The sequence below is a fragment of the Chiloscyllium plagiosum genome, unplaced genomic scaffold (genome assembly GCF_037043375.1).
Source record: "Chiloscyllium plagiosum isolate Xiang-an unplaced genomic scaffold, Cpla_swu_hap1 HiC_scaffold_17, whole genome shotgun sequence".
In the NCBI taxonomy this organism is placed as follows: Eukaryota; Metazoa; Chordata; class Chondrichthyes; order Orectolobiformes; family Hemiscylliidae; genus Chiloscyllium; species Chiloscyllium plagiosum.
In genome coordinates this window covers 55,544,527-55,571,430 of record NW_028270155.1, presented here as the reverse complement: position 1 = coordinate 55,571,430, position 26,904 = coordinate 55,544,527, and the positions used below count along the sequence as shown (strand labels likewise).

Below are 26,904 nucleotides of genomic sequence, written 5' to 3'. Positions count from 1 at the left end.
TTCCGATCTCTTATTTGCATCATCACTAAGATCATTTATTTCCATCTCTGTCACAAAATCAGACTTTGACCCTGCCACAGCTCATCTGTTGTTGAAATCCTCATTTGTACTTTTGTTACCACTAGATTCAACTATTTCACTCACTCCTGATCTTTCATATTCTACCCTCCCTTAACTAAGGTCACATAAATCTCTGCTGCCCATGTATTAACTTGAGCAAGTCCCATTTCCTAATGATTCATGCATGTGTTTTCTGACTTACACCTATTCCTGGTTAAGGAATTTCTTGGATTTTAAAATTCTTATTCTTGTTTTTAAGTTGTGCCATGGCCTCGTCTCTCATTATGTGGAGTTTCTTTCATCATCACAACTGTCCAAGGTATCTGTTCTCCTCTAATTTTGGCCTTTTGTGCATTCCCAAACCTAAATATTTCATCACTCAGTTGTCTAGACCCTACATTCTGGAATTCAATCTTTCCACCTCACACCTCTCCCTTAAAATGCTTTTTAAACTTACCCCTTTGACAAAACTTATGGTTCTGTGACCTCATGGTGTCATATTTCGTTTGTAATGATCTTGTGAAGCATCTTGGAATGTTTCAGTATGTTAAAGGCGCTATGTAAATATAATTTATTGTAGTTTGCACCACACAAGCACCAATTAATTTCTATTCCAAATGAGAGAATATACAGCTATGATAGCACTCAGACATAAAGACATATCACTGGAGAGTAACCAGCATCAGTGGAACAGTGTCAACAACAAAAGGTACATTCAGGAGACAATGAGACCAAATTATTCCAAAAACCATCAGTTATAGAACATGCATTTCCGTACATCTTTTACATTTGGTAGTATCTTCCTAGATTTTAATTATTCATTTTACTGTTAATAACCCATTACTATGGATTGCATGTTGCCCAGTTATGTGAAAATAGTGGGACTCAATGTGGGGTAGGGCAACACTATTGATTTTTTGGACTACTAACAAAGACAAATTTCTACACCGACCACTGATGTGATCCAGGTTGCACTTACTGATAAACAAATTATTTTTAATTTTAGCTTACTTAAGTGATTTGAAAGGAAGACTTGGGCTTGACTCACCTCGTATCCAAGTGGCTGAAATCTAGCAGATTAAATTCCTTGGTGTTTTGGCTGTGGTAGATGGTATCTACATCCTCGGAGGAGAAAAAAAAAGTCTGGTTGATCGATCACATTTGAACTGCTTCACAAAAGCAGCAGAGCTAATTTTATATGTCAGCTTCATGAGAATGTATGTTTCTAAATGTTATACAGATGAGACCTGGGCTAGAGAGGCAAACCAGGATGTAATAGGGATGCCAGTCTAATGTCAGCAATGGGGATAATACTAGAATACAGAATCATAGATATTCCTACAGTGTGGAATCGGGTCATTCAGTCCATGGAGTTCACACTGACCCTCCGAGGAGCATCCCAACCAGACCTCCTCCCACCCTATCCCTGTTACCCTGCATTTCCCCTGGCTAATCCCGCTAGCCTGCACATCCCTGGACACAATGGGTGATTTAGTATGGCTAATCCATCTAACCTGCTCATATTTTAACTGTGGGAGGAAATTGAAGCACTTGGAGGAAACCCATATAGACATGGAGAGAATATGCAAACTACAGAGTTGCCTGATGGTGGAAGCAAACTGGCGTTATGAAGGAGCAGTGCTGGCCATTAAGCCACTGTGCCACCCTAAAGATACTAGAATCTGATATTACGGACAATCAATCTGAATTTGGATAAATATCAGTTGATCAAGAATTTGAAAAGGAACCTAGGTGAATTTCTAGGTGATAATTGGTATGGCAGATAGGGATCATCTATCAAAGTTATTTACTTGGACTTCGAGAAAGTATTCAACATGGATCCACATAACAGTGTGAAATTGGAATTTGGAATTGGTTAGAAGATAGGAGATAGAGAATAGAGATAATAGGTATGTATTCAAAATGGGAGGATGCGCTCTTGGACCTTAGTTTTTCATTATATTTCTAAACAACTATGAAGAAATAGTTATACATAATCATTTGCTGATGACATGAAGACAAGTGGCAGTGTTAATTGTGCAGATAGGAGCAGAAATTTACAGAAAAACATTGTCAAATCAAATGAGTTAACAAATCAGTGGCAGACAGGATTTAAAGTGAGAAAGTGTGAGATTAGTCACTGTGGACCTAAAAATGTTAGATCAGAATATCTTCAAAATGGTGTTATGTTAGGAACTGTTTGTGAACAGAGATATTTAGGGGCATAGATACAAAAATCACTAAGTGTTAGTGAATAAGTTCAAAAAATAATTTAAAAAGCTAATGAAATGCTGGGCTTTATCTCAAAATGACTGAAAAGCACAGAATGAAGATTATGGGCAGGCTTTGGGTCAGGATCCCAACATCAGGGTCAAATGGAGGACAAAACTCTGCACTGGTTGGAAGAAACACATCATAGAATCCCTACAGTGTGGAAACGGTCAATTAGAGTCATAGAGATATATATCATAAACACAGACTCTTCGGTCCAACTTGGCCATGCTGACCAGATAGCCTAAATTAATCTAGTTTCATTTGCCAGCATGTGGCTCGACTCCCTCTAAACCCTTCCCATTCATTTACCCATCCAGATACCTTTTAAATGTTATAATTGTACCAGCCTCCAATGCTTCCTCTGGCAACTAATTCCATATAAGCATCACCCTCTCCATGGAAAAGTTGTCCCTTAGGTCACTTTCCAATCTGTCCCTTCTCACATTAAACGTACGCCTTCTAACTTTGAAGTCCCCCATCTTGGGGAAAAGACCTAGGCTATTCACCCTATCCATGACCCTTATGATTTTATAAACTTCTACAATATCATCGCTCAGCCTCCACTACTCCAGGGAAAAAACCCCAGGCCTATTCAGTCTCTTTCTATAGCTCAAACCTTCCAATCATGGCAACAACTAGCAGTGATTGTCTGAACGTTGATGAGGAAGTAGTCACAGGACAGGCTCAATGTCTAAGTAAAGATGGCTATGGGCTTTAAAAGTTGGAATGCCCTCCAGCATAGAAAAAGTTGCAGCCTGCATTCAGGAAAGTGTGTGCACATCCAACTTTAGCATTATTCTCTGTTCTTTGTTAAACTGAAAGTAAAAACTGGCATCAGTGGCCAGGCTCCCACCAAGAGGTGGAGCCCCTCCTCTGGGTAACATATGAACACGCCAGACAGAGTGGGTCTCATGGCTACCTAGAGCACTGGTATCGCAGATGTGCTGTCAAAGGGTCACCAAAGCAGCTATCTGATCTCTGGCAACATGGGAACCAAGAGGCCAACAACAGGCCTTAATAGCTTAATAATCACTGACCTAATTTGCTACCTATCACTTGAAAATGGGTAGCCCTTCCATTGTCAATCTCATGTTGGGAAAAATACCCTGAGGAAAGAATGGAGCCAGCAAAAGGCACACTAGATGGTGTTTTGAATTATTGTACCCACCCACCTCCAAACTTTCCAACGTTATAGATATAAAGCTCTGAGTGGTCCCCATCTGGAGTACTGCACTAAGTTCTAGGCATTTGGATTTCAGGAAGGAGATAGTAAATTTGGAGGGCTGAATTGCAGACAGGAAACACCGGAACTAAAGGATTGAATTATGAGGACAGACCTTCATTTCCTGAAATATGCAAGATGAAGAACTTATCCAGTTTAAGGTGAACAAAGGGCGTACAGAAACAGGAGTAGACTACTCAGTTCCTCGTTCTGCCATTCAATTAGATCACGGCTAATTTGTATCTCAAATGAAATTTTCAATTCCTCTGGTCAGCAAGTTCAAGACAAGAAGCTTTATCCACAAATTGAAGCTAGTGTGTGAAAGCATAAAGTAACTTTTCACAAATAAAAAGTGCTGGAACTCTGGGACAATTGAAACTGACAGTTCACTCTCAGTTTATTTCTGAGCATGACACTGTGCAACAATATTCAGGTGACTCTCAAGTTACAGGAAATCAGTAATTTATTCACTTTATTAGCCAATATTAATATTTTCAATGTTATTCCTTCCAATTTGTAGCCAATCTTCTGATTACGAAATATGTGCCACACTAGAGGGCTAGCAGACAGTTTCTGAATCAGAAGTTATGAATACAAGTCCCATTTCAGAGATTAGGCACAAACCAAGGCGAACACTATGGCATATTACTTAAGTGTAAGTGCACAGTTGAAGTGCCATCTTTCAAATGATACTTCACATGAAAGATCCCACCTACCCTCTTAGGTGGATGAGAAAGATCAAATGGCTTTATTGCAAAAAAGAAGGGTTTTGTCCTGCAATATCTATCCCTTAATCAACATCATACAAAAAGATCATTTTGTCCTTGTTACACTGCTACTCGTTGGAGCTTGCAGTTCAAATCTTGGCTGCCAACCTTTGGACATGACAAGATAAACAATGTTTTCAAAAAAAGAACATTTTGGGTTTTCTTTAGTCAACAAAGATGTTGTATCATTGCAAATCATTATTTTTATAAGATCCTGCACCAAAAAGCAGGCTCCAAATTTCAAAACTTATTTTTTCTACAAAAGATTGTTGTAGTAATCTCATGTCATACCATGCAGTGTTTTCATCAGTCTACACCAGCATTTACATCATCTTCATTTTCCTAACTTTCTTCATACCATGATTGTTGCATATTTTGCATTCGTTTATTTAATTTCAGCTGAAAGACTTTCAAAAGACTTGTGTTTAATGTCGACATACCCACTGGATTTCTTCCTTGAAGGGAAATCCATTGTAATCGCACAATGCAGCATAAGTCTCTGAATAGCCACCTGTAAATTAAAACAATCATGAGACTAGGAGGCCATTCTTTGGGGCAGTACAAAACAATTCTGCTCTGAATGGACAACGATCATATACCTATACCTCTAAGGTGCTGACCTTAATCAGCGCAGCAGACATTTGAGCAAAGTTACTTATCTGACTGGAGGCAGGAATTCCATCAAAGAAAAGTTGGGCTATGCAAAAAAGAACAGTTAGGATCTGAATGGAAGCAAGGAGAATAACCTGCCCATCCCCATTTTCCCCTCTCGCCATCCCACTACCCCACTTTTGCAATGGCTGTGTGCTAACCTCAGCTGGCTTGGTTGGAGCATTGTTCAGCACAGGCTAGGAAGGAGCTCAGTGTAGGCCAAGAACAATTTCTCTTCCACCCAGTAGTGAAGGAATCCATCACAATGATTATGGATGGTAATGAGCTAAAGAAGGTTAAAAAGGAGGGTCTGGACTTCCTTTTACTATTACAATAACATTCAGCATCTTGAATTTCAATCCATCAGGTGCAATGATGTGCTTTGGATTCTGGGCCCTTTCCATTTACATGTCCAACATGGCACCATTTCCCTCTTATTGCCTGAAGATTTTGCTTTGAATAAACACAAAAATGAATGCTTTCAAGCCTCTTCCATATCAGCAAAATACAATTAAAATATGCTGCAGACTTAAAACTAACAATAAAACAAAGAACTATAGATCCTGGAGATCTGAAACAAAAGCAGAAATTGTTGGTGAAACTCAACAGTTCTGGCAGCATCTGTCGGCAGAAAGCAGAGTTAACATTTAGAATGCGGTGACTCTTCTTTAAATCAGCAGCTCTGATTCTGAGTCACTGAACTTGGAAGAAACTCTCCTTTCTTTCCAGAGATTCTACCAGGCTAGCTGAGTTTCACCATCAATTTCTGTTTCTGTTTAAAACTAATAAGTCTAGCTTCGACATTGTCCTGAGACTTTTAAACACAAATAAATAAAAGGAAAGGATACTTCTTTTAAAATACAAATTGATTTTTGTTAGACTCCTTAAATTTTCAGGACAGTTTCAAACACTGTACTGTTACTGCTGGTCCCTCTACTAGATTCTTTCCTTTTTTTAAATTCAAATATCCTAACCATAAACAATTTTTTGGGCCTAAGATATGGATAAACTATTGGCTAAGCAGAGGATTCGTTCATTTACATACCACATGGTCCCTGATTGCAATCAGTCTGTTCTTCCAGTGCTAAAGTGATCTTTTTAATTCTCTCTTGTAACTCAGGGGAATTCTTCTTAAGTAGTTTCCTAAGAAAATTAATTTTTAAAATTAAGGAATTCATTGTCACATTTTATATCAACATTTAATCTCATCAATGGTGATTTAAAGTAATTAACTGTTCTGCCTTTATCAAATAGTCACATTATACCTAGAATAGCAGGTGATTAGAATGCTTTAATTTAATCAAGGGTTAAGCAAAGTTAAAAAGTCATTTCAATTTTTAAAGCACAACCTTTTAATCAATTGAGTGAAAACTTTCAATAGCTTCAGTCACATCACCAATCTTCAGGCTAGATTTTTATTGGCATCATTGAGCAGAAACAGCACAATAGCATTTAACATATTCGGGCAAAGTTGAAAATGAAGCAACCTCAAATCTTCCCCCAATTCAGCTGACACCTGCTTAGATAGTGACCAAGGGAGTTCAGAAGAAAGTCAGCTGCATTCATCTGTATATTCCCTATTATTACTTGCAGTGCTCAAAGGAAAGTGTTGAAAAATTAGACTGCAGGAAAGTGGCAGAAAGTCGGAACATGTCTTCTTGTAGAAGCAATTTGAAAATGTTGCTGTTCCAGGTAGAATCAACAACATCTGTATACAGCAGAAGTTGTCTCATATTGTGACTGCTTTGTTGTCAGAGCAGCAGTTGCATTCAATTCATTCACGTGGCTCTTTGCTGCTCCTGCATCAGCTGCACTGCCTTCATTAACATCATAACAGTGCTGCCAAAGTTAGAGGTTCCATCAAGCCCAATCATCACTCTAAGTATTATTAGTAAGGTTTATAAGCAGAGATGTCTATTTGAGTACACATTCAAACTGTAAAACACAAAACAGTGCAAGAGACACAAAAACAAAACTTCCACTTGGAGGTGACTTACCCAGGTGATGAATCTGGAAATATTTTTTTGAGTGACGCAGTGACATGACTAACCACCTGCTCCAAATCTTCAAGGGACATGAGTTTCAATTGGTACGAAATTTTCTCAGTTTCTATGACAACCTGTGGTAAAAGATAGTTCATTCAATTCCAATTTAATTACTAACTGATTTACCAGCTCCCTTTTACTTTGAAAAAAAGATTCCCTTACAGGACAAAACATAAATGATAAATTTGGATTAACAGAGCTGCACATTTTAGATTTATGTAGAAATTACCCATCTACTATATCCTTGATTAGGTGCTGTAATATTTTGTCACCTGAGATGGCAAACTCTAAAATTTCATCATCCCATAAACTGTTGCGTGAGTAAAGTACAATCCGTCATTCCTTTCACTGATCTTTTCCCAATTTTCCTCCCACTTCTGAAGCCACCGACTTTCTTGTTGCATGAACCACTGTCACTGGTTTCCTGGTACAAGTAACCGTCATTCCCGAGTGATCTTTGACAATCCTTTTTGATAGTGGCTCTGTGGTTAGCGCTGCTGCTTCACATCACTGGAGACCCAGGTTCAATACCAGCCTTGGGTGATTGCGTGGAGTTTGCATGTTCTCCCCATGTCTGCACAGGTTTACACCCATAGCCCAAAGATGTGTAGGTTAGGTGTATTGGCAATGCTAAATTTTCCTGTTGTGTCCAGGTTAGGTTGGGTTTGTCATGGGAGATACAGGGTTTCAGGGATAGGGTGGGGGAGCTGGGTCTGGGTGGGATGCTTTCGGAGGCTTACTGCAGATATGATTGCTGAATGGCCTCTTTCCGCACTGTAGAGATTCTATGATGTTATTTCAATGTGAATCTCTATTAGATATTAACCCACTCCTTGCTCACCCAATGCTGATGGGTATTTCTGGATGGTTTGCTGGAGAGCACTCAGGAATTATGCATTGATTAACTTTTCCCGGCAAAAGACCCTATTTATCATAGTCTAACTGCTGCCCTGGCTAAAGAAATTAATAACTCACTGAGTTATTAAGTGAGCAACCTTCATCTGTAGCACAGTAGCCACAATAGTGCATCGATTATAAATCTGTAATTTCAGATGTAGCAGAAATAATGTCAGCTTTTGAAAAAATAAAGCAAATTCCTAAATATCCAGCAGGTAAATATACATTTTAAAAATAGTTTTCATACTGTTTTGTGCAGATTTATATTCCTTTCCTATGCTCAAATCTAAAATGTTAATTAGCTGCTACTTCACCTTAGACGATACTTAAGAAGCTGAGCAAAATAGGACAGAAGCACCCTGGCCCTCAAGTGTCAGTCTGCTTTGAGTTAACTAATCTTGTCTGTGTGGAAGTGGGCATCTCAATACACTTTCACAAATAAAACAGTAAAAAAGGTCAGTACTTCCCAAAATTGAATGGTATCCTGTTATCCCTACTGGAAAGTCTGCATGTGTGGACACATCTGGGGAGAACAGGATTATGACTGGCTTAGGTACTGTCAAGGTTCAAATATTATTGACATTAATAGTCACCATCCAATCTCACATGAGCAGTGTGGCCACCTGAGCAATCTATTGGACACTGGCTGGGTACAATGGACCAAACACTAGAATGGGGGTCAACACGTTCAGGATAGAAGAGTAAATTGGTTTTAAAAAAAGGGGAGTTTAAAGAAAAAAAGACTCCAACATCTTAAAATTGATTAGTGGAATTAGGATACAAAATACTCCCATAAAGGAGAAAATAAATAAGATTGATTAACACTAAATCATCCATCTCCCAAACAGACTGAAGTGTTAATTTAATTAATGTTTGTACCTGCACATATTGGAATATAATGGGCTGCGTGCCAGAATATGCACTCCAGCAGACAATGAAGCAAAATGTTAGAAAACAATCCGACAATATACAGCACTATTATCACCACACCACAAATGAAATTTCACGTTTACAATCCCAATTAGGAAACATTTTTACAAGTAATCAATCTAGATGGAAATTATTACAGAATAAATTGTCTGCACTGTATTCAAGAAGAGAGTTACAATATAAAGATAGAGGGAATTTTAACTAGAAATACTGGTTATGCAAAGCAGTGTGACGCATATCTGCCTGAGATAATAGGTCTATTTTCCATCACGTAAATGATAAAATCTTTTGACGTGCAAATTATTTCCTGCTTCATTTCAGATTGACACCAACAGGCATATATTACCATTTTAGGGGTTTTACTGCAACATAAGTGTTATTCTGCTCAATGAATGTCATCTTGAACTTTCTGTTTCACAATTTATTTGTACCCTACAATTATAAACCACAAATCTTGAACAGTACAGCACTTTATTGTTTTTCACCTGAAAGAGCCCACTTATCTGGTAATTTAAAAGAAAATTCTCTGTAGAACTTTTTACCCTTTAAGGGGTATTAAAGGTTATACAGTCTGAACTAGCTGATTCCTATCTGCATAGCTACAACGTGTATGCATTTTTGAGTACATCACCCTGTTCCATTCTGAGTTAAATGTGAGATCAGAACCAGGCCCAACCCACAATGCATGGTCACATATGGAGGGTTCATCTCATAATCAAAGCTTAACAGCTTGGGACTCTACTCACTGGAGCTTAGAAGAATGAGGGGTCATCTCATTGGAAGATATAGGATTCTTAAGTGGTTTGGCAGAGTAAAGGCTAAGAGGTTGTTCCCCCTTATGGGAGCATCTCAGACCACAGGACATAGTCTGAGAATAAACTGGCACTAATTTAAGATGAAGATGAAGAGCAATTTCTTCTCTCAGATGGTTGAGTATCCTTAGAACTCCTTGCCACAGAGAGCTGCAGGACAGAGTCTTTGTGTACTGAGATAGATAAGATAAATTCTTGATCGGTTGGGAAGACACAGGAAAGTGTATATGAGGAATGTCGGATCGGCCATGATCCTAATTTATGATAGAGCAGGTTCGAGGAGCCAAATGCCCTACTCCTCTTACTATTTCTTATTGTTTTAAATCTGCTCTTTCCGACAGAGGGCTGGCAGATAACAATCAGTAGCAGAATCCCAGGCTCTGTCTTCCTCCATCGAAGTATAAGCACTGAGGTCAATTATGGCAATCTCTACACAGACCAAGCTTGAACTTGATATTTCCTAGTCTCTCTGACTGGACTGCTCTCTTAGTGTTGTTGAGGCAAACTGCAGTATCCCTAGCATTAACCAAACTAAAATCAATTAATTCTGCATGTGCGAGACCCTGGGACCAGAAATCCACTCTCTCTTTAAATATTAGGAGAATAAAATCTGTGTATCATTTATCATTTTCATATTTTTGCATAATGTAGCTAAAACTTTCTAACAACACAATACTTGAAATGAGGATGGACCATTGACTTGTATGAATAGCAACTGTTTAAATATTATTTAAATATAATTTACATTTTATTGCAACTAAATAATTCTGCAGCAGTTTCTTAAATGTAACCATTTATAAACCTTCTCTCAATCTGCATTAATATCTTAATTTAACACAATTTAAAAGTAATTATTTTGTGCTTTGTCAAGAGTTTACACCCCTTTATTTACTGAAGGTATGATTTTTTAAGGTCTCAAATGGTTGGAATTGTCACAAATTGGACTAAGACATGGAAAATTGCTTAAAAATTAGCCATCTCCAAAGGTGGAGGCGAGTAAACAAATAAATCAGCCTCAGAGGACTGTGAAAAGTGAGATTTCATATAATCCAGCCAGCTATCACAGTCTCAGGAAGACATCAACAAATGCAAAGTACACATTGATGGACTAGCTGTCATGGACATAACCACCAAAGAACCTTTTGAAAATATACACTGGAACCAATATTTTGAGGGAGCTATAGGAGAGCTTTTTGGCAGACAAGTGAAGAGAAGCTACTGTCTCCATTTTCTCTGTTTGAAGAAGTAGACACCTGATTCCCACAGAAACAGCTGCAGAGAAAAATCATAAAGGAACTAAGAATTTTTAATAGCTACAGATTCACTGCAACTGAACACTTCCAAGAAATCCGCTAATTAACATTAACCTCAAGTTAAAGCCATACACCTCAAAAGTAACCACAATTGTATTTTTTAAAATTGTTATTTGTAATAGACACTATTCTTTTTCAACTTTGTACCTGTATGTGACATACAAGTAGATTATCGGCGTGGGAAAATACTTGGCAAATGGACTTAACTGTGGAAAGACGTGAAATTGTCCATTTCAGTAGAACGAATTTTTAAAAAAGCATACGTGATGAGAAATCACAGAGTTCTGAGATGCAGAATGATCTGAACTCTCCAATGCATTAATTTCAATGGTTTAGTATGAGGTACAGCAAATAATTGGGAAAACTAATAGAATGCTACCATACAAAGGGAATTGAATATAAACGTAATCCCTCACTTATGCAGGGCATTGGTGAGATTGCATCTTGGGTATTGTATACAGTATCAGTCTCCATATTTAAGGAAGGGCATAAGTGTATTGAAAGCAGTTCAGAGAAGATTTACTCGTCCAAAACATAGAATTAATGGATTGTCTTATACGGAATGGTTGGACAGGCTAGGCTTCTATTGGCTGGAGTTTGGAAAAGAAAAGGGCAAATGTTTTGACATTTAAGATCCTGATATATCTTGACAAGGTGAAAAGGGCATTTCATCTTAAGGAAGGATCCTGATCTAGGAATCACTGTTTAAATCCAAGAGGTCTCGCATTCATATTTTTGTATGTTCATACATGTGGGCCCAAGCAACTGAACAAAGGCTGTAAAGAAGCATTTTTAAATCTTTAGATTGTGGGAGGAAACCCTTGCAGACACAGGCAGAATGTACATACTCATGGCTCTATGACTCCAGACAGACAATCACCTGAAGGTGGAATTGAACTTGACCCCTGGCACTGTGAAGCAGCAGTGCTAACTACTGAGCCACCTTGCCACTATACAGATTTAAATTGGGGAGAAGTATAGCCTCATACAAACAAAACATAACATCTTTTTTGTGACCAGCTGAGGAAGTTGAACAGAGGGGAGCCAACTCATACCTTCCCCACCTGTTTGTATCATCTTACCTATATCCACCTATATCTTTTAAACTTTAAAATCTAAATGGTTCTGAATATATAGATTAACCAAGGAGAACCAATACAAATTTGTTGAAAGCAAATCATGTTTGAGGAATTTAAGTATATTTTTAAGAAAAGGTTTTTATTTGTTGGATAAAGGAGTGGTAGCATATGTAATATATGGAGATTTTCAGAAAACAGGTCTAATAAGATATGCCACCAGAGCTTGTTACAAAAAATTGACAGCTATGAGAATGTCAATAGATAATTGATTGATGGACACAAAACACAAGATTAGAGTCATACAGATAAATTAAAGAAATTAGATTATTTTTAGATTTCTTGAGCAATCACCCCCAAAAACATGTTAGCCAAAAAGGTTCCTTTTGTACATTAAACCATCTATAGATTCAGAAGTTCTGGTTTCATTTCACCTCTTGGTTTTAAACATTGACTCATGGTTCAAGATTCTCTGAAAAGATTAAATGCTTTTTTTATTCTGTCAAGATATGTCAGGATCTTAAATGTCAAAAAGTTGTTCTTTTTTCTTCTAAACTCTAGCCAACACAAGCCTAGCCTGTCTAACCTTTCCCTGTTCCATGTATTGGAATAGTTAACATTCTTTGAACTGCTTCAAGCCTCAACTGCTCATTTTTGAATCAGCTACAAACTTACTGTGCCTTTCTCCATGGTGCCAGTGTATATTCAGCCTGAACATGCAGTTAAACCACTGATTGGAGCATGTATGTTAAGTCAAGATTGTGATTCACTGTTGATCTCAATTGCTGACCCCAAAATATGACCCCAAAAGGTCCCATATTTTGGAGACATTAACAGGTGCCTATACCATTAAGGGTGCATCCAAGTCATTTATGTTGTAAAATTGGCTGCATATTGTGGTATAGACCAAGACCTAGAAAATTTGGGTTACAATGTAGCATCCAGTACTTCTTGCAATCTTGTGCCATAATTATCAATTCCTGATACCATTAAAAATAAGAAGGGTCACATGACTAATTCCTGGTATGCTCCACTAATATCTCCTTCCAGTCTCAAACACTTACACCTACAGGCACTCCATGTTGACTATGTTCATCCATTAGTCCACTATAGCTCCTACCACTCATTCCTTAACTTAAGCGTTAATCACTGACTTCTTGATTAGATTAGAATAGATTCCCTACAGTGTGGAAACAGGCCATTTAGCTCAACAAATCCAAACCGACCATCCAAAGAGTAACCCACCCAGACCCATTTCCCTACATTTACCCCTGATTAATGCACTTAACATTTTGGACAATTTAGCACAGGCAATTCATCTGACCTGCACATCTTTGGATTGTGGGAGGAAACTGGAGCACCCAGCGGAAACCCAGCATACACGGGGAGAATGTGCAAACTCCACACAGACAATGTGTTGGGGGTGGGACTCGAACCCAGGTCCCTGGCACTGTGAGACAGCAGTACTAACCACTGAGCAACCATGCCACCCTGCTCAGCAAGTTTGTAGCTAATTAAAAAATGAACATTTGAGGCTTGATGATGAAGTGCGTTGAAGCAGTTCAGAGAATGTTAACTACTCCAATACTCTGATTTGTTTTGAACTAGATAATGCATTATAAAGAGTTGGAATTGGACAGGATTCACAGCCTACAAGTGGGCTGAGCTGATCGAACTGATGAGTAGCTGGGTGTGGAGTTTTTACATATTCTTAGCAGAATTAATCAAAGACACTATAATTATTTTAATAGCTAGAAATAATAGCAACACCACAAAACATAAATCGCATTGAACAAAGACCTTCATTGGTTGCTCTTTCTGTTTTGACATATTCTTGAAATTTTACCACATTGTGTTTATAACAATGTCATTAGTTAGTCTGATGTCAATTTTGAATTAAGCATAGGAAACAGATTTTGGGAATTGTTTAGGACTTAGTTTCTTTCAAATCAAAACAGAAGTTGGAATAAATGAATTAAGTAGCAAAATATCAAATAAAATAAAAATTGGAGATTATTGGACCAAGGAAAAGCAAGTCACAAAGTAAATCATTTTACTGAAACTTGCATATTTTGTAATGACCAGGAAAGTTGAAATATTTATTTAAAAATATGAAAGAATTGCAGATGCTGTAAATCAGAAATAAAAACAGAAATTGCTGGAAAAACTCAGCAGGTCTGGCAACATCTATGGAGAGAAATCAAAGTTAAAGTTTTGAATGCAGTGACAACTTGGTTGCTATAATATCGATACCTGTTTGTTGTGATTCTGTTGATCTCAGCCAAGGGAACAGCAGGGCAATTTCTATTGATCTCAATACATTTGGGATGGGAAGAACCAGCCACAGCTATTGGTTTTGATTGCTATCCAACAACATTTCAAGCAACTTCACAGGCATGGATACCAATTAGGAATAGGATTTTATTCAGCTGTGATGGTATCTGCAGGTGCTTAGCTGGCTTACAATGCTAAGGTTCCCACAGAAACAATAGTCACGTAAGGATGGGATTAGAGGTTCAAGAAAACCCTTAAGTTGCACATCAACGCACCAACAGCATCATGGGAAAACTGAAAGGAAAAGTATAAAATTATGCAAGGCAGAAAAAAATGTTTTATTTCAAAAATTTTCTGTTAAATTAGCAGATGACACCAAAATTGTAGGTGTACTGGACAGCGAAGAGGGCTACCTCAGATTACAACAGGATCTGGACCAGATGGGCCAATGGGCTGAGAAGTGGCAGATGGAGTTTAATTCAGATAAATGCGAGGTGCTGCATTTTGGGAAAGCAAATCTTAGCAGGACTTATACACCTAATGGTAAGGTCCTAGGGAGTGTTGCTGAACAAAGAGACCTTGAAGTGCCGGTTCATAGCTCCTTGATAGTGGAGTCGCAGGTAGATAGGATAGTGAAGAAGGCGTTTGGTATGCTTTCCTTTATTGGTCAGAGTGTTCAGTACAGGAGTTGGGAGGTCATGTTGCGGCTATACAGGACATTGGTCAGGCCACTGTTGGAATATTGCATACAATTCTGTTCTCCTTCCTATCGGAAAGATGTTGTGAAACTTGAAAGGGTTCAGAAAAGATTTACAAGCATGTTGCCAGGGTTGGAGGATTTGAGCTATAGGGAGAGGCTGAACAAGCTGGGGCTGTTTTCCCTGGACCGTCGGAGACTGAGGGATGACCTTATAGAGGTTTACAAAATTATGAGGGGCATGGATAGGATAAATAGACAAAGTTTTTTCCCTGGGGTCGGGGAGTCCAGAACTAGAGGGCAAAGGTTTAGAGTGAGAGGGGAAAGATATAAAAGAGACCTAAGGGGCAACTTTTTCACACAGAGGGTGGCACGTGTATGGAATGAGCTCCCGGAGGATGTGGTGGAGTCTGGTACAATTGCAACATTTAAGAGGCATTTGGATAGGTATATGAATAGGAAGGGTTTGGAGGGATATGGGCTGGGTGCTGGCAGGTGGGACTAGATTGGGTTGGGATATCTGGTCGGCATGGACAGGTTAGACCGAAGGGTCTGTTTCCATGCTGTACATCTCTATGACCCTATGACTCTATGTTGCGTTTGTGATTAAAACTACAAAAGAAACACTTACTGCCATTTCAATATGCTCCTGCTATCATGTGTTTATTTCATATCATAGTGAGCTGGAAATTTGCAATTCAATAGCCAAGCATTATGGTATTTTCCTTTAGATCTTCCAACAGTCCAAAAGGGTAAAATTATCAAATAGGAACACGGGAACAGAAGTAGGCCATTCAGCTCATTAAATTTGCTTCACCACTCAGTTAGATCATGGCTGATCTTCTACCTCAATGCCACTTTCCCACACTATGTCATATCCCTTAACATCATTAAAGACTGAAATCAATAGTCTTCTGATGATTAATGACAGAACTTCAACAGCCCTCTAGGGTGCAGAACTCAATGATTTACCACCTGCTGAGAGAAGAAATTTCTCCTCATCTCAATCCTAAATGGTCGATCCCTTATTCTGAGATCATGCTCTCTGGTTCCAGAGTCACCAGTGAGGCAAACATCCTATGTACATCCATCCTGTCATACTCTGTAAAAAGCCTTATAAGTTTCAAGGAGATCATCTCTCATTCTTCAAACCTCTAAAGAATACAGATCAAGTATTTCAATGTCTCTTCAAAAGACAATTCCACTATCCCAGTGTTATGAAGTTGAATGCATGTACTGTACCTTTAAGAGAGAGTGAATACTGTTCTGAACTGAGAGTTTATGAATAGATGGCAGCCCCAGAGTGTACTGGAAAATTGAAAATATGTAACACTTAGCTGTGAAATGGATACCCGAGTTTTGGTTGCTATTTTGACAACAATTCAAATTTAACCAGTTTAAATTATGCCCAGGATACTAAAACCCAATCGAGGTTTGAACTTATTGTTTTGACAACATCGAAATGAGTCAATCTGATTTTGAGAGGGGTATAAAATGCAGACATTTTGAAAATTGGTCAGAGAGAGCAACTGCCATCGAAACAGAAATGCCTGGAGATCTAATATATTGCTCTCCAAGAAATTAGGAAACATTCTCTATCAAAGAGATGAAACATTTTTGTAGTAAAAATCAAGACGATGACCCAGGGAATTCAACGGCCGGAAGAACGAAGTCACAGAAGACAACAGTGGCTGTATGGGTTTTGAAATTAAGTTGATGTAATTTTATTGAAACAGCATATTGTTACAGAGTTGGAGGCAGTTAATAAGCAGTTAAGAGAAAGTGGGGGGGGAGGCTTAGAGTTGTGAATAGTTGTTTAAGGCTCACTTTTAGAGTAAATATTTTAAAATTGATTTTTTTAAAATAGTGGAATTTGGGAGTTCTCTGTCACTCATCCTTTAACAGATTACAAGGCGAGGTGAGCTTTTCTAGGTGTTTGATTTAATTAACAGAGGGGTGTGTACCTCTGTGTACTTACGGTTTGGGGGCTCAGGTCCAAGATTTAGATAGATTTGTACAGGTTTAGTCAGATCCAGTCAGGAATTTGGACAGATTTGGGGTACAAAAGGTCCCAGCAGATTTAAACACGTGCCGATTAGTGTTCTAGATCTTTAAATAAAATGTAGGTGAGAAAATCTGTTTAATTTCATTTACTTGTGGTTGGTTAAAAGTGAGGGAAATGGCTCTTAAGATTGCGAATGAGATTCTGGGGTTTGAAGATGCTTCCCAAATTTGCCAAGAAATTTTAGAAAGACAGAGGAAGGACACAGTTTTAGAATTAGCAAATAGGGTTCTAGAATTGGGTTTAACCAGGGACAAAAGAAAAGCTGAAATTGTAATGGAGTTGGTGAAGCACTTAGGTGTATCACAGAAACAGACAAGTGCAGTAGAATTAGAAAAACTTCAATTGTAATTGGGATAAATGGAGTTAGAAGATAAAGGAAGTGAAAGAAGAGCTATGTTAGAAGAAAGAGAGAGAGAGGGAGGGGAAAAAGAAAGGGAGAGAAGATTCTTAGCTGAGGAAAAAGGGAGAGAATTTGAACTTCAGAAGTTGTGAATTAGTCAGGAAAGTCTAGTTAACAAGGTGGAGATGAAGAGATAAAGTATTGATGTATACAAATAGTTAAAATGTTGCCACATTTTCATGAGAAAGATGTCGAAACCTGTTTTATTTCATTTGAAATATTGGCTAGGCGGATGCAGTGACCAGAGAACTTGTGGGTAATGCTAGTTCAAACTAAGCTGGTAGGCAGAGCTAGTGAGGTATTTGCAGTGCTCTCAGATGAGAGGTCAAGAGATTATGTAGATGTCAAAAAGGCAATTTTCAGTGCTTACGAATTGGTACCAGAAGTGTAGAGACAACTGTTCAGAAACATAAAGAAGGAACCAGGTCAGACTCAAGTTGAGTTTGAAAAAATTAAACAGTAAATTTGATAGATGGGTGTGGGCCTGAAAAATAGATAAGACCTATGAGACTCTAAAAGAAATTATTCTGCTGGAGGAGTTTAAAACCTCACTTCCAAAGATAATAAGAATTCATGTGGATGAACAGAAAGTTCAAGAAGTGAGAAGAGTGGCAGAGATAGCAGATGAATATGCATTGGTGCATAAAGTGAAATTTAGCTACCAGCAGGAATTTCATCCTGTGAGGGATAGAAATTGGGAGAAGGGGAGATCCTTTGCTACAAAAAGATGAATAGACCACACTGATAATAGTTTATCACAGATGAAAAAAGATCAAGAAGGTGGAAAGGAGGAGAAAGGCCTCAGGTGTTTTCACTGTAATGGAGTGGGGCACAAAATTATAGTGCCAATGGTTCATGAAGGGCATTGGGAAAAGGTGTTTTCACTGCCAGAAAGTGGGACACGTAAGATCAGAGTGCTGGGCTTTGAAGAAAGGCACTGTGGAAAAGATGTGGTAAAAGAGACTAAGGATTGGTGAAAGTAGTAAAGAAAACCCCAAGAAAAGTCAATGAGCTACAGAAGACTGCACAGCCTAGGCAGGGGCTGGGTATGGAGTTATTGCCTGATCTCGATCAAGACTTCACCTCTGTGGATAAAGTTTACTCAGGAAGAACAGGGGAGAAGGGAAAGATTTTACAATTTTGAGAGATATGGGAGCTAATCAGTCTCTAATAGTAGGAGACGAACGTATTTGCACTCTTTCTGGCATTTTACCCGAGAGAGTAGTAATTTGTGGAATCAATGGACAGAAATTTAGCGTTCCCCTGTGTAAGATCAGGTTAGAGAGCCAAATCAAGACTGAGGAAGTAATAGTGGAAGCAATTGACAGAGTGTCAGTTCCAGGAATATAGTTTGTCTTTGGGAACAATTTAGCAGGATCCAAGGTGGGAATGATACCCGTGGTTGTGGAGAAGCCATAGGAAGACCTTGGGAACTGAGGATTTAAAAGAAAAGTACCCTGGAATTTTTCCAGATTGTGTAGTAACAAGATCCCACTGTCATAAGTCACAGCAAGAAGCAAAAACCAGGAGAGGAAGACAAAGGACTTAAGGTTCAGTTTGCTGATACCCTGTTTGACGTAATGATGTAGGAAAAACCTAAACAGGTAGAGGGTCAGGCAGAAGTGTTTTGTCCTGAAAAACTAATGGCTTTACAAGAGAATGATGAGACAATAAAAGATATCCTTTTGATGCATACTCAGAAAAGGAATCAGATTGTATTCCTGAGGGTTATCATCTTAAAGATAGAATTCTAAGACAAAAATGGAGACCAATGTAGGTTAATGCAAAGGAGAAATGGGTGGAAGTGTACCAAATTGTGTTGCTAGTAGCATACAGATAGGAAATATTATGGATAGCACATGAATTACCAGCAGGAGGTCACCTAGTTGTGAGGAAGACTCAGGCTAAAGTACAAAAGTACTTCTATTGGATGTGGTTAAATTTTGTCGTACATGTTGTACATGCCAAATGATAGGTAAACCAAAGGCTATAATAAGACCAGCACATTTGCTGCCAATTCTCACATTCAAAAAACCCTTCATGCAGTTTATGATTGATTGTGTAGGTCCCCTGCCTAAAATTAAAGGTGTGAACCAGTACTTGCTAACCATAATGGATGCGTCTACCAGACTTCCAGAGGCAACTTTGTTACGGAGATGGAGGAGTTAGTAGCTTTCTTTACATGGTATGGGCTACCCAGAGAGATTCAGTCAGACCAAGAGTCTAATTTTACTGTTAGGCTGTTTAAGGAAGTCATGGATAGCTTAGGCAAAAAACACTTTAAATCATGTGGGTACTATCTTGAATCCCAGGGAGCTTTGGAAAAGTGGCATCAGACCCTGAAGACCACGTTAAGAGCCTACTGTCAAGATTACCTGAGTGTTTGGGATAAAGATATCGCATTTGTATTGTTTGCCATTAGAGATGTCCCAAACAAATCTTCTCAGTTTACTTCCTTTGAGTTAGTATTCAGACATGAAGTGAGAGGGCCTTTGAAATTAATTAAGGTGAAATTGACTGGACCGCAGTTGGGAGATCTCACACTTGGACTAAATCAGGTATATGAATTAGCTAAACAGCACCTGAAGAGGGCAGAGCATAGAATGGCAGATAAAAACTCTAAAATTCGGACATTTTCCCATGGGATGACATATTGGCAATGTCACCAATAGTAGGAGATCCCTTCAAAGCCAAGTTTAATGGTCTCTTTCAAATTGAGAAAGAGTTAAATCAGGTAAACTATCTGGTAACGATGCCGGATAGAAAACAAAACCCAGCAGGTATGTCACGTGAATATGTTGACACTTCACTATAGTAAAGACAGGGAACTGGAGAAACAGATGTTAATTACTGCCCCTTAGAATGAGGAATCAAATCCAGATGTTTTGGAATTTGATGTACCTCAAAATATGTTAAATAATGAGGAGTGGGATAGATTAGTGAGCTATCTGTCTCGGGTGCAAAGAACCGAGTTGAAAGGCTTGTTGCAGCAGTACGAGGACACATGCAGGACTAAAATGGGGAGGTCTAATACTATTATGCATGAGGTGGAACTAGGAAATGTTGTTCCAATAAAACAACACCCCAGACAGGATGTAAGTTTTCTCGCTGAGCTGGAAGGTTTGTTGTCAGACATTTCATCACCATACTAGGTAACATCACCAGTGAGCCTCCAGTGAAGCACTGGTGGTATGGCCCACTTTTTATTAAAGTGTTTAGGTTTCCTTGGATTGGTGATGTCATTTCCTGTTCTTTTTCTTGGGGGTGGTAAATGGAATCCAAGTCAACGTGTTTGTTGATAGAGTTCCGGTTGGAGTGCCATGCTTCGAGGAATTCTCATGTGTGTCTCTGTTTGACTTGTCCCAGTTGAAGTGGTGTCCTTCCTCATCTGTATGTAAAGATACTAGTGAGAGTTGGTCATGTCTTTTTGTGGCAGTTGATGTTCATGTATCCTGGCAACTAGTTTTCTGCCTGTTTGTCCAATGTAGTGTTTGTCACAGTTCTTGCATGGTATTTTGTAAATGACATTAGTTTTGTTTGTTTTCTGTATAGGGTCTTCCAAGTTCACTAGCTGCTGTTTTAGTGACCCACTCTCACTAGTGTAGATGAGGAAGGACACCTTAAAAATGAGGAAGGACACCACCTGAATTCTATCAACAAACACATTGACTTGGATCCCATTTACCACCCTCCTGAGAAAAAGAAAAGGAAATGGCATCACCACAGGAAATAACATCACCAACCCAAGGAAATCTAAACACATAAATAAAAAAGCAGGCCATACCACCAGAGGCTCACTAATGATGTTACCTAGTATGGTGACGAAATGTCCAAAAACAAACCTTTGAGCTCAGCAAGCAAACTTACACCCAGAAACTCAACCTGAGCTACAAATCTTCTCACACTCGCTAACCCCTACAGACTTAATTCTCTCAAAGCCATACTGGTCTAGAAGGAAATGGATGTGATGCTCAACAAAGATATCATCAAACCGAATCAGTGTGAATGGAATTCGCCAATTATGACGGGACTCAATGATTTTGTGTGGACTATCGGAAGGTCAATGCCTTAACAAAATCAGACTCCTATCCAATACTAAGATTGGAGGACTATATGGGAAAAGTTGGTCGAGCCACTTACATCATGAAGTTGGACTTACTGCGTGGTTATTGGCAGCTACCTTTATCAGAGAAGCAGAAACTCTTTCTGCATTTGTAACCCCAAATGGGCTATATCAATTCAAAGTGATGCCCTTTGGAATGAAGAATGCACCAGCCATATTCCAAAGACTTGTGAACAGAGTTGTGACTGGATTAAGAAATTGTGCAGTTTATCTGAATGATGTAACAATCTTTAGCACGTCATGGAAAGATCACATGGTACAGTTGACAGAACTCTTCGAATGATTACAAGAAGCAAAACTGGCAACAAATTAAAGAAAACAGAATTTTCAAAGGCAGAGGCGACGTTCTTGGGACATAACATCGGTCCTGTAAGTTTGACCCCAAGGAACGCGAAGACTAAGGCCATCAAGGAGTTTCCACAACTATCCTCGAAGAAAGGGGTGCTTCGATTTTTGGGACTAAGCAAACTCTACTGGAAGTTTGTTCCAAATTTCAGCAGCCTGGTGACACCACTAACAGATTTGCTGAAGAAGAACACAAACCTTCGGTGGACAGAACAATGGCAGAAAGCATTTGAGAATTTAAAAGCAGTATTAACCACCGCACCAGTTTTAGCTACATCAAATTTTTAAAAACCCTTCAAAGCTGCAATCAATGCTAGTGACATAAGAGTTGGAGCTGTACAGCTACAGGATGATGACGATGGAATTTAATGGCCAGTTCAAAGAAACTCAACACCCACCAGAGAAAATATTCTACCATCGAAAAAGAATGATTGAGTTTGGTACTGGCCTTACAACATTTTAATGTTTGTGTGACGAACAATGTGTTGGAGAGAGTTGTGTACACTGACCACAATCCTCTTACATTCTTGGAAAGATTTAATGACAAAAATATGAGACTATTTCATTGGAGTCTTATGTTATAGACTTTTAATTTACAAATTGTACATGTTGTAGGTCGTTAAGAACAACCCTCAACATGTACAATTGCAGCAAGATATCTTTACCTCAGCACTCAAATCCCTTTGAAATGAATGGCAACATACCATCCGCCTTCCTAATTACTTGCTGACCAACGTTCTAGCTTTTAGTGACACACGGATTGTCTCTGGACACCCGCACTTCCTAACCACACACCATTTAAAAAATACTCTGGCTTTCTGTATTTTTTTCTACCAACTTAACAGTTTCACATTTATTTACATTATATCCTATCTGCCATGTTCTAGCTTATTCACATTGCTGACCAAGTTCTTTCATATCTCCTTGAATTTTCCCCAATTTACATTCCTTCCCAGTTTGTCTCATCAATGAATTTGGAAATATTACAATTAGTCCACACATCCAAATCATTTATATAGATTGTGAACAATTATGGACCAATACTGATCCTAGTAAATCAATTGGTAGAAGCTTGCCATCCTGAGAATGATTCAGTTATTCAACTTTTGTGTCTGCTAAACAAATCTCAACTGAGTATATTTTCCATTCTACACGCTCTAATTTCATCTATTAACATCTAAGGACCTTATCAAAATCGTAGAATCACAGTGTGGAAAGAGGACATTCAGCCCACTGAGTCTGCACCAACCCTCTGAAGAGCACCCCACCCAGACCCAGGCCCTCACCCTACCCCAGTAACCCACATTTACCATGGCCAAGCCACCTAACCTGCACAACTTTGGACTGGGTTAGAAATCTACAAAGTCATGGGGAGAATGTGCAAACTCCACACAGACAGTCAACCCAAGGCTGGATACGAACCCAAGTCCCTGCTCATGTGAGGCAGCAGTGTTAACCACTGAGCCACCGTGCCACTCTTCCACTGAGCCACCATGCTGTCCCTTCCAAACCTTTAGTGAATCTAAATATATCACATTCACTGGTGTGCCTACAAGTAACAATCTCAAAAAAAACTCTCAATAAAGTTTGTCAAACATGATTTTCCTTTCATAAAATCCATGTTGACTCGGCTCAATTTGCCATTCATTTTTAAATATCCAAAAACACATCCTAACGTTTTCCCTACTGCCAACTACAAGCGGGTCTTTAGTTCTTCACTATCTCTCTTCATCTCTTCTTAAATACTGGGGTTACACTTTCTTTTTTCAGGATGTATACAATTGTGAATAATGGGCACCAATGCAATGTAAATACCAGCTCTTTCCATGTCACTCTTGTACTATCTGATACCTATTTCACCATATTCCACAAAAGTTAGAATAGGTACAACCCTGCACTGATTTATTATTTTACTTCATTATTTTTTAAATATCTGGAGTAAATACTATTTGCATCCTCAGTAAAAACATATTGAGTGCCGTTGATATTTGAGTGAAATCTTGTATATTTGACCGAAGTCTTCTATATTTGACCAAGTCCGTAATTTGATGAATTACAATATATATCCTTAATTTTTCTGCTTTCTAGAATCTATTTTAAGACAATATTACATTTGGTTATTCTCCAAACATTACTGGAATTTTCATACTTGTTTCAAGGCAACGAAAATAAAAAAACTTAAAATTACTAAGCTTCTAATTCTTTTGTAATTCCACGATATTACCATAAAGCAATTACCTTATTCAATCCCTGTGTGTATCAGCTCCTTTGCTGCCACTGAGACAAAAAAATGTGAATCTTCCTTTCAAACAGCACAGTGGATGTACTACACCATATAGATGGCAGAAGTTCAAGAAGGTGGCTTACCATCACAACCTTCTCAAGGACAATCAGGAATGCTGGCAAGCATTTTGCTGTCCAATGCTCATATCTTAGGAAAGAACTTTAAAAATTCTGACCATAAAATTACAGAAATATCTAACAGTATGTGATTGCTACTTAAGCACTACTTTTAGCTAGCATAATTTCATTGAGAAATTCGCATTTACAAAGATAATGATATTTTTTTATCATTTAAGATGATAAATTCCAGTGCCATCCATAAAGTATTTGTTTTTGTGGATAACAGTGCCATTTGAATCCCTGGAACAATTATCAGTGTCCATCATCACCATTTTACATATGGCTTTATGGTCTTTCTCTGATGTTGGGTAGATGTCCTGTTAGAAGGGAGTCATTTCACCACATGGAAAAGGGCAAGTCAGAGAATGGTTTAAGTCGTCAATTACAATGTAGTAGCCCACCTGGAATCATAATTCAGAATCCATTTTACCTATTAATCCTCTTATCCTGTTGCTTTTCCAAACTCTACATTAGTTCAGTCAGGTTTATCATAATAATGCTCATATCAATTATATTCAGCTTTGATGTAACACAATTATGTATATCATTGTGCACTGTAAGATTATACAGAGACATAATTTCCAGCTCTATGTTATTCCCTGCAAGAAGTTCAGGAATTTAACACTGATACAATAAGTGCAATATTTTGGATGGCATCTCCTTCATTGTTGTCAATAATAAAAGGCCAAAGGGCCTGTTTCCACACTGTAGGGAATGTAATCTTAAAAGAAAGGGGCTTGGGGCTCTTATAGTTGTCTAATTTTCAACCAGATGAATCTAATAGTACTGTAATGTTAAACATACAATATAATTATTTAGTATAGACAAGGCAGCAGATAATTTAGAGGCTATCTGAAAATTGCAGCAGTGACTACCACAGTAGATGAATAGAACTATACTGCAATGCACACATATATCCTGATCATACTTGTTGGTAGAACAGTTTACATTAATACTGAAAACGTGAACTTCCTTATATTGTCATAGTGTCTAGACTATAGGACCATTTTCTTTATTTTTGAAGAGATTTACACATTACATAAGTGAAGTCAATTGACAAGTCACAGAATGCAATAGTTCTAGCTGTAAAATGCAAATTCTCTTCCTTTAAGAATGACAATCTAAACTGCCCAAACCAAAACTGTAAGAGAATGATTAGCGCTGCAAACAGCACGAGTTTAGTGCATAAAGTGCATCAAGTATTGATTGGGGAAATTCAGCAAATAGAAGCAGCAACAAATTTTGAAGCTCAGAATATCTTATAGCAAAACATTCTAAATGATAATCTATCCCAGAAGATCACTGTATTGCTGTTTCGTATATCATATAATGTTAACACAGCATCACCCTTGACAGTTTTAAATATAAGCAATGAAACATATTTTCTATCTTCAATAATGTGTAAACCAAAAGTGAAGCTATGTTAGCCAAGCATTCAGCAAATACCTTAGAATTTTTCGCAACTCTAATGAAAGTAAAGATTAAATACAAAATAGCAAATGGATCATGTAGAGGTATTTTGTAACTCTGACATAAAACACATTGCACATCTTGAGGACTTACAAAACAGTCTGATTTTAGCACCTTTCTGTCTTTTAGTCTCATTCTTTCCATAAGTTTCATTACTTAGCACAAAAACATTGCTATGTCTCAGAGGCTATTCAGTATTACCATAAGACCATAAGACATAGGAGTGGAAGTAAGGCCATTCGGTCCATCGAGTCCACTCCGCCATTCAATCATGGCTGATGGGCATTTCAACTCCACTTACCCGCATTCTCCCTGTAGCCCTTAATTCCTTGTGACATCAAGAATTTATCAATCTCTGCCTTGAAGACATTTAGCGTCCCAGCCTCCACTGCACTCTGTGACAATGAATTCCACAGGCCCACCACTCTCTGGCTGAAGAAATGTCTCCGCATTTCTGTTCTGAATTTACCCCCTCTAATTCTAAGGCTGTGTCCACGGGTCCTAGTCTCCTCGCCTAACGGAAACAATTTCCTAGCGTCCACTCTTTCCAAGCCATGTATTATCTTGTAAGTTTCTAATAGATCTCCCTATAATCTTCTAAACTCCAATGAATACAATCCCAGGGTCCTCAGCCGTTCCTTGTATATTAGACCTACCATTCCAGGGATCACCTGTGTGAATCTCCGCTGGACACGCTCCAGTGCCAGTATGTCCTTCCTGAGATGTGGGGACCAAAACTGGACACAGTACTCCAAATGGGGCCTAACGAGAGCTTTATAAAGTCTCAGTAGCACAACGGTGCTTTTATATTCCAACCCTCTTGAGATAAATGACAACATTGCATTCACTTTCTTAATCACAGATTCAACCTGCATGTTTACCTTTACAGAATCCTTGACTAGCACTCCCAGATCCCTTTGTACTTTGGCTTTATGAATTTTCTCACTGTTTAGAAAGTAGTCCATGCTTGTATTCTTTTTTCCAAAGTGCAAGACCTCGCATTTGCTCACATTGAATTCCATCAGCCATTTCCTGGACCACTCTCCCAAACTGTCTAGATGCTTCTGCAGCCTCCCCACT

The 26,904-nt window shown here is 38.4% G+C and overlaps 1 protein-coding gene across 4 annotated transcripts in view; it reads right to left on the bottom strand.

Annotated features, from left to right (window-relative positions):
• Window positions 1-26,904, bottom strand: part of carmil2 (capping protein regulator and myosin 1 linker 2) — a 184,118-nt gene that overhangs the window by 120,434 nt on the left and 36,780 nt on the right. For 3 of the 4 annotated variants that reach the window (XR_015759967.1, XM_043707061.2, XM_087995933.1), the window contains 4 exons: window positions 6,972-7,093; window positions 6,020-6,117; window positions 4,764-4,834; window positions 1,109-1,182 (listed from right to left, as the gene is read on the bottom strand). Coding sequence is in view for 3 of the 4 variants with exons in the window: in XM_043707061.2 (XP_043562996.2) it covers window positions 1,109-1,182; window positions 4,764-4,834; window positions 6,020-6,117; window positions 6,972-7,093 (365 nt within the window). In the remaining variant the exon portion in view is untranslated. Of the gene's footprint in view, window positions 1-1,108; window positions 1,183-4,763; window positions 4,835-6,019; window positions 6,118-6,971; window positions 7,094-26,904 lie in introns of those variants that run through there. The other variant, XM_043707064.2, reaches the window with a different exon arrangement.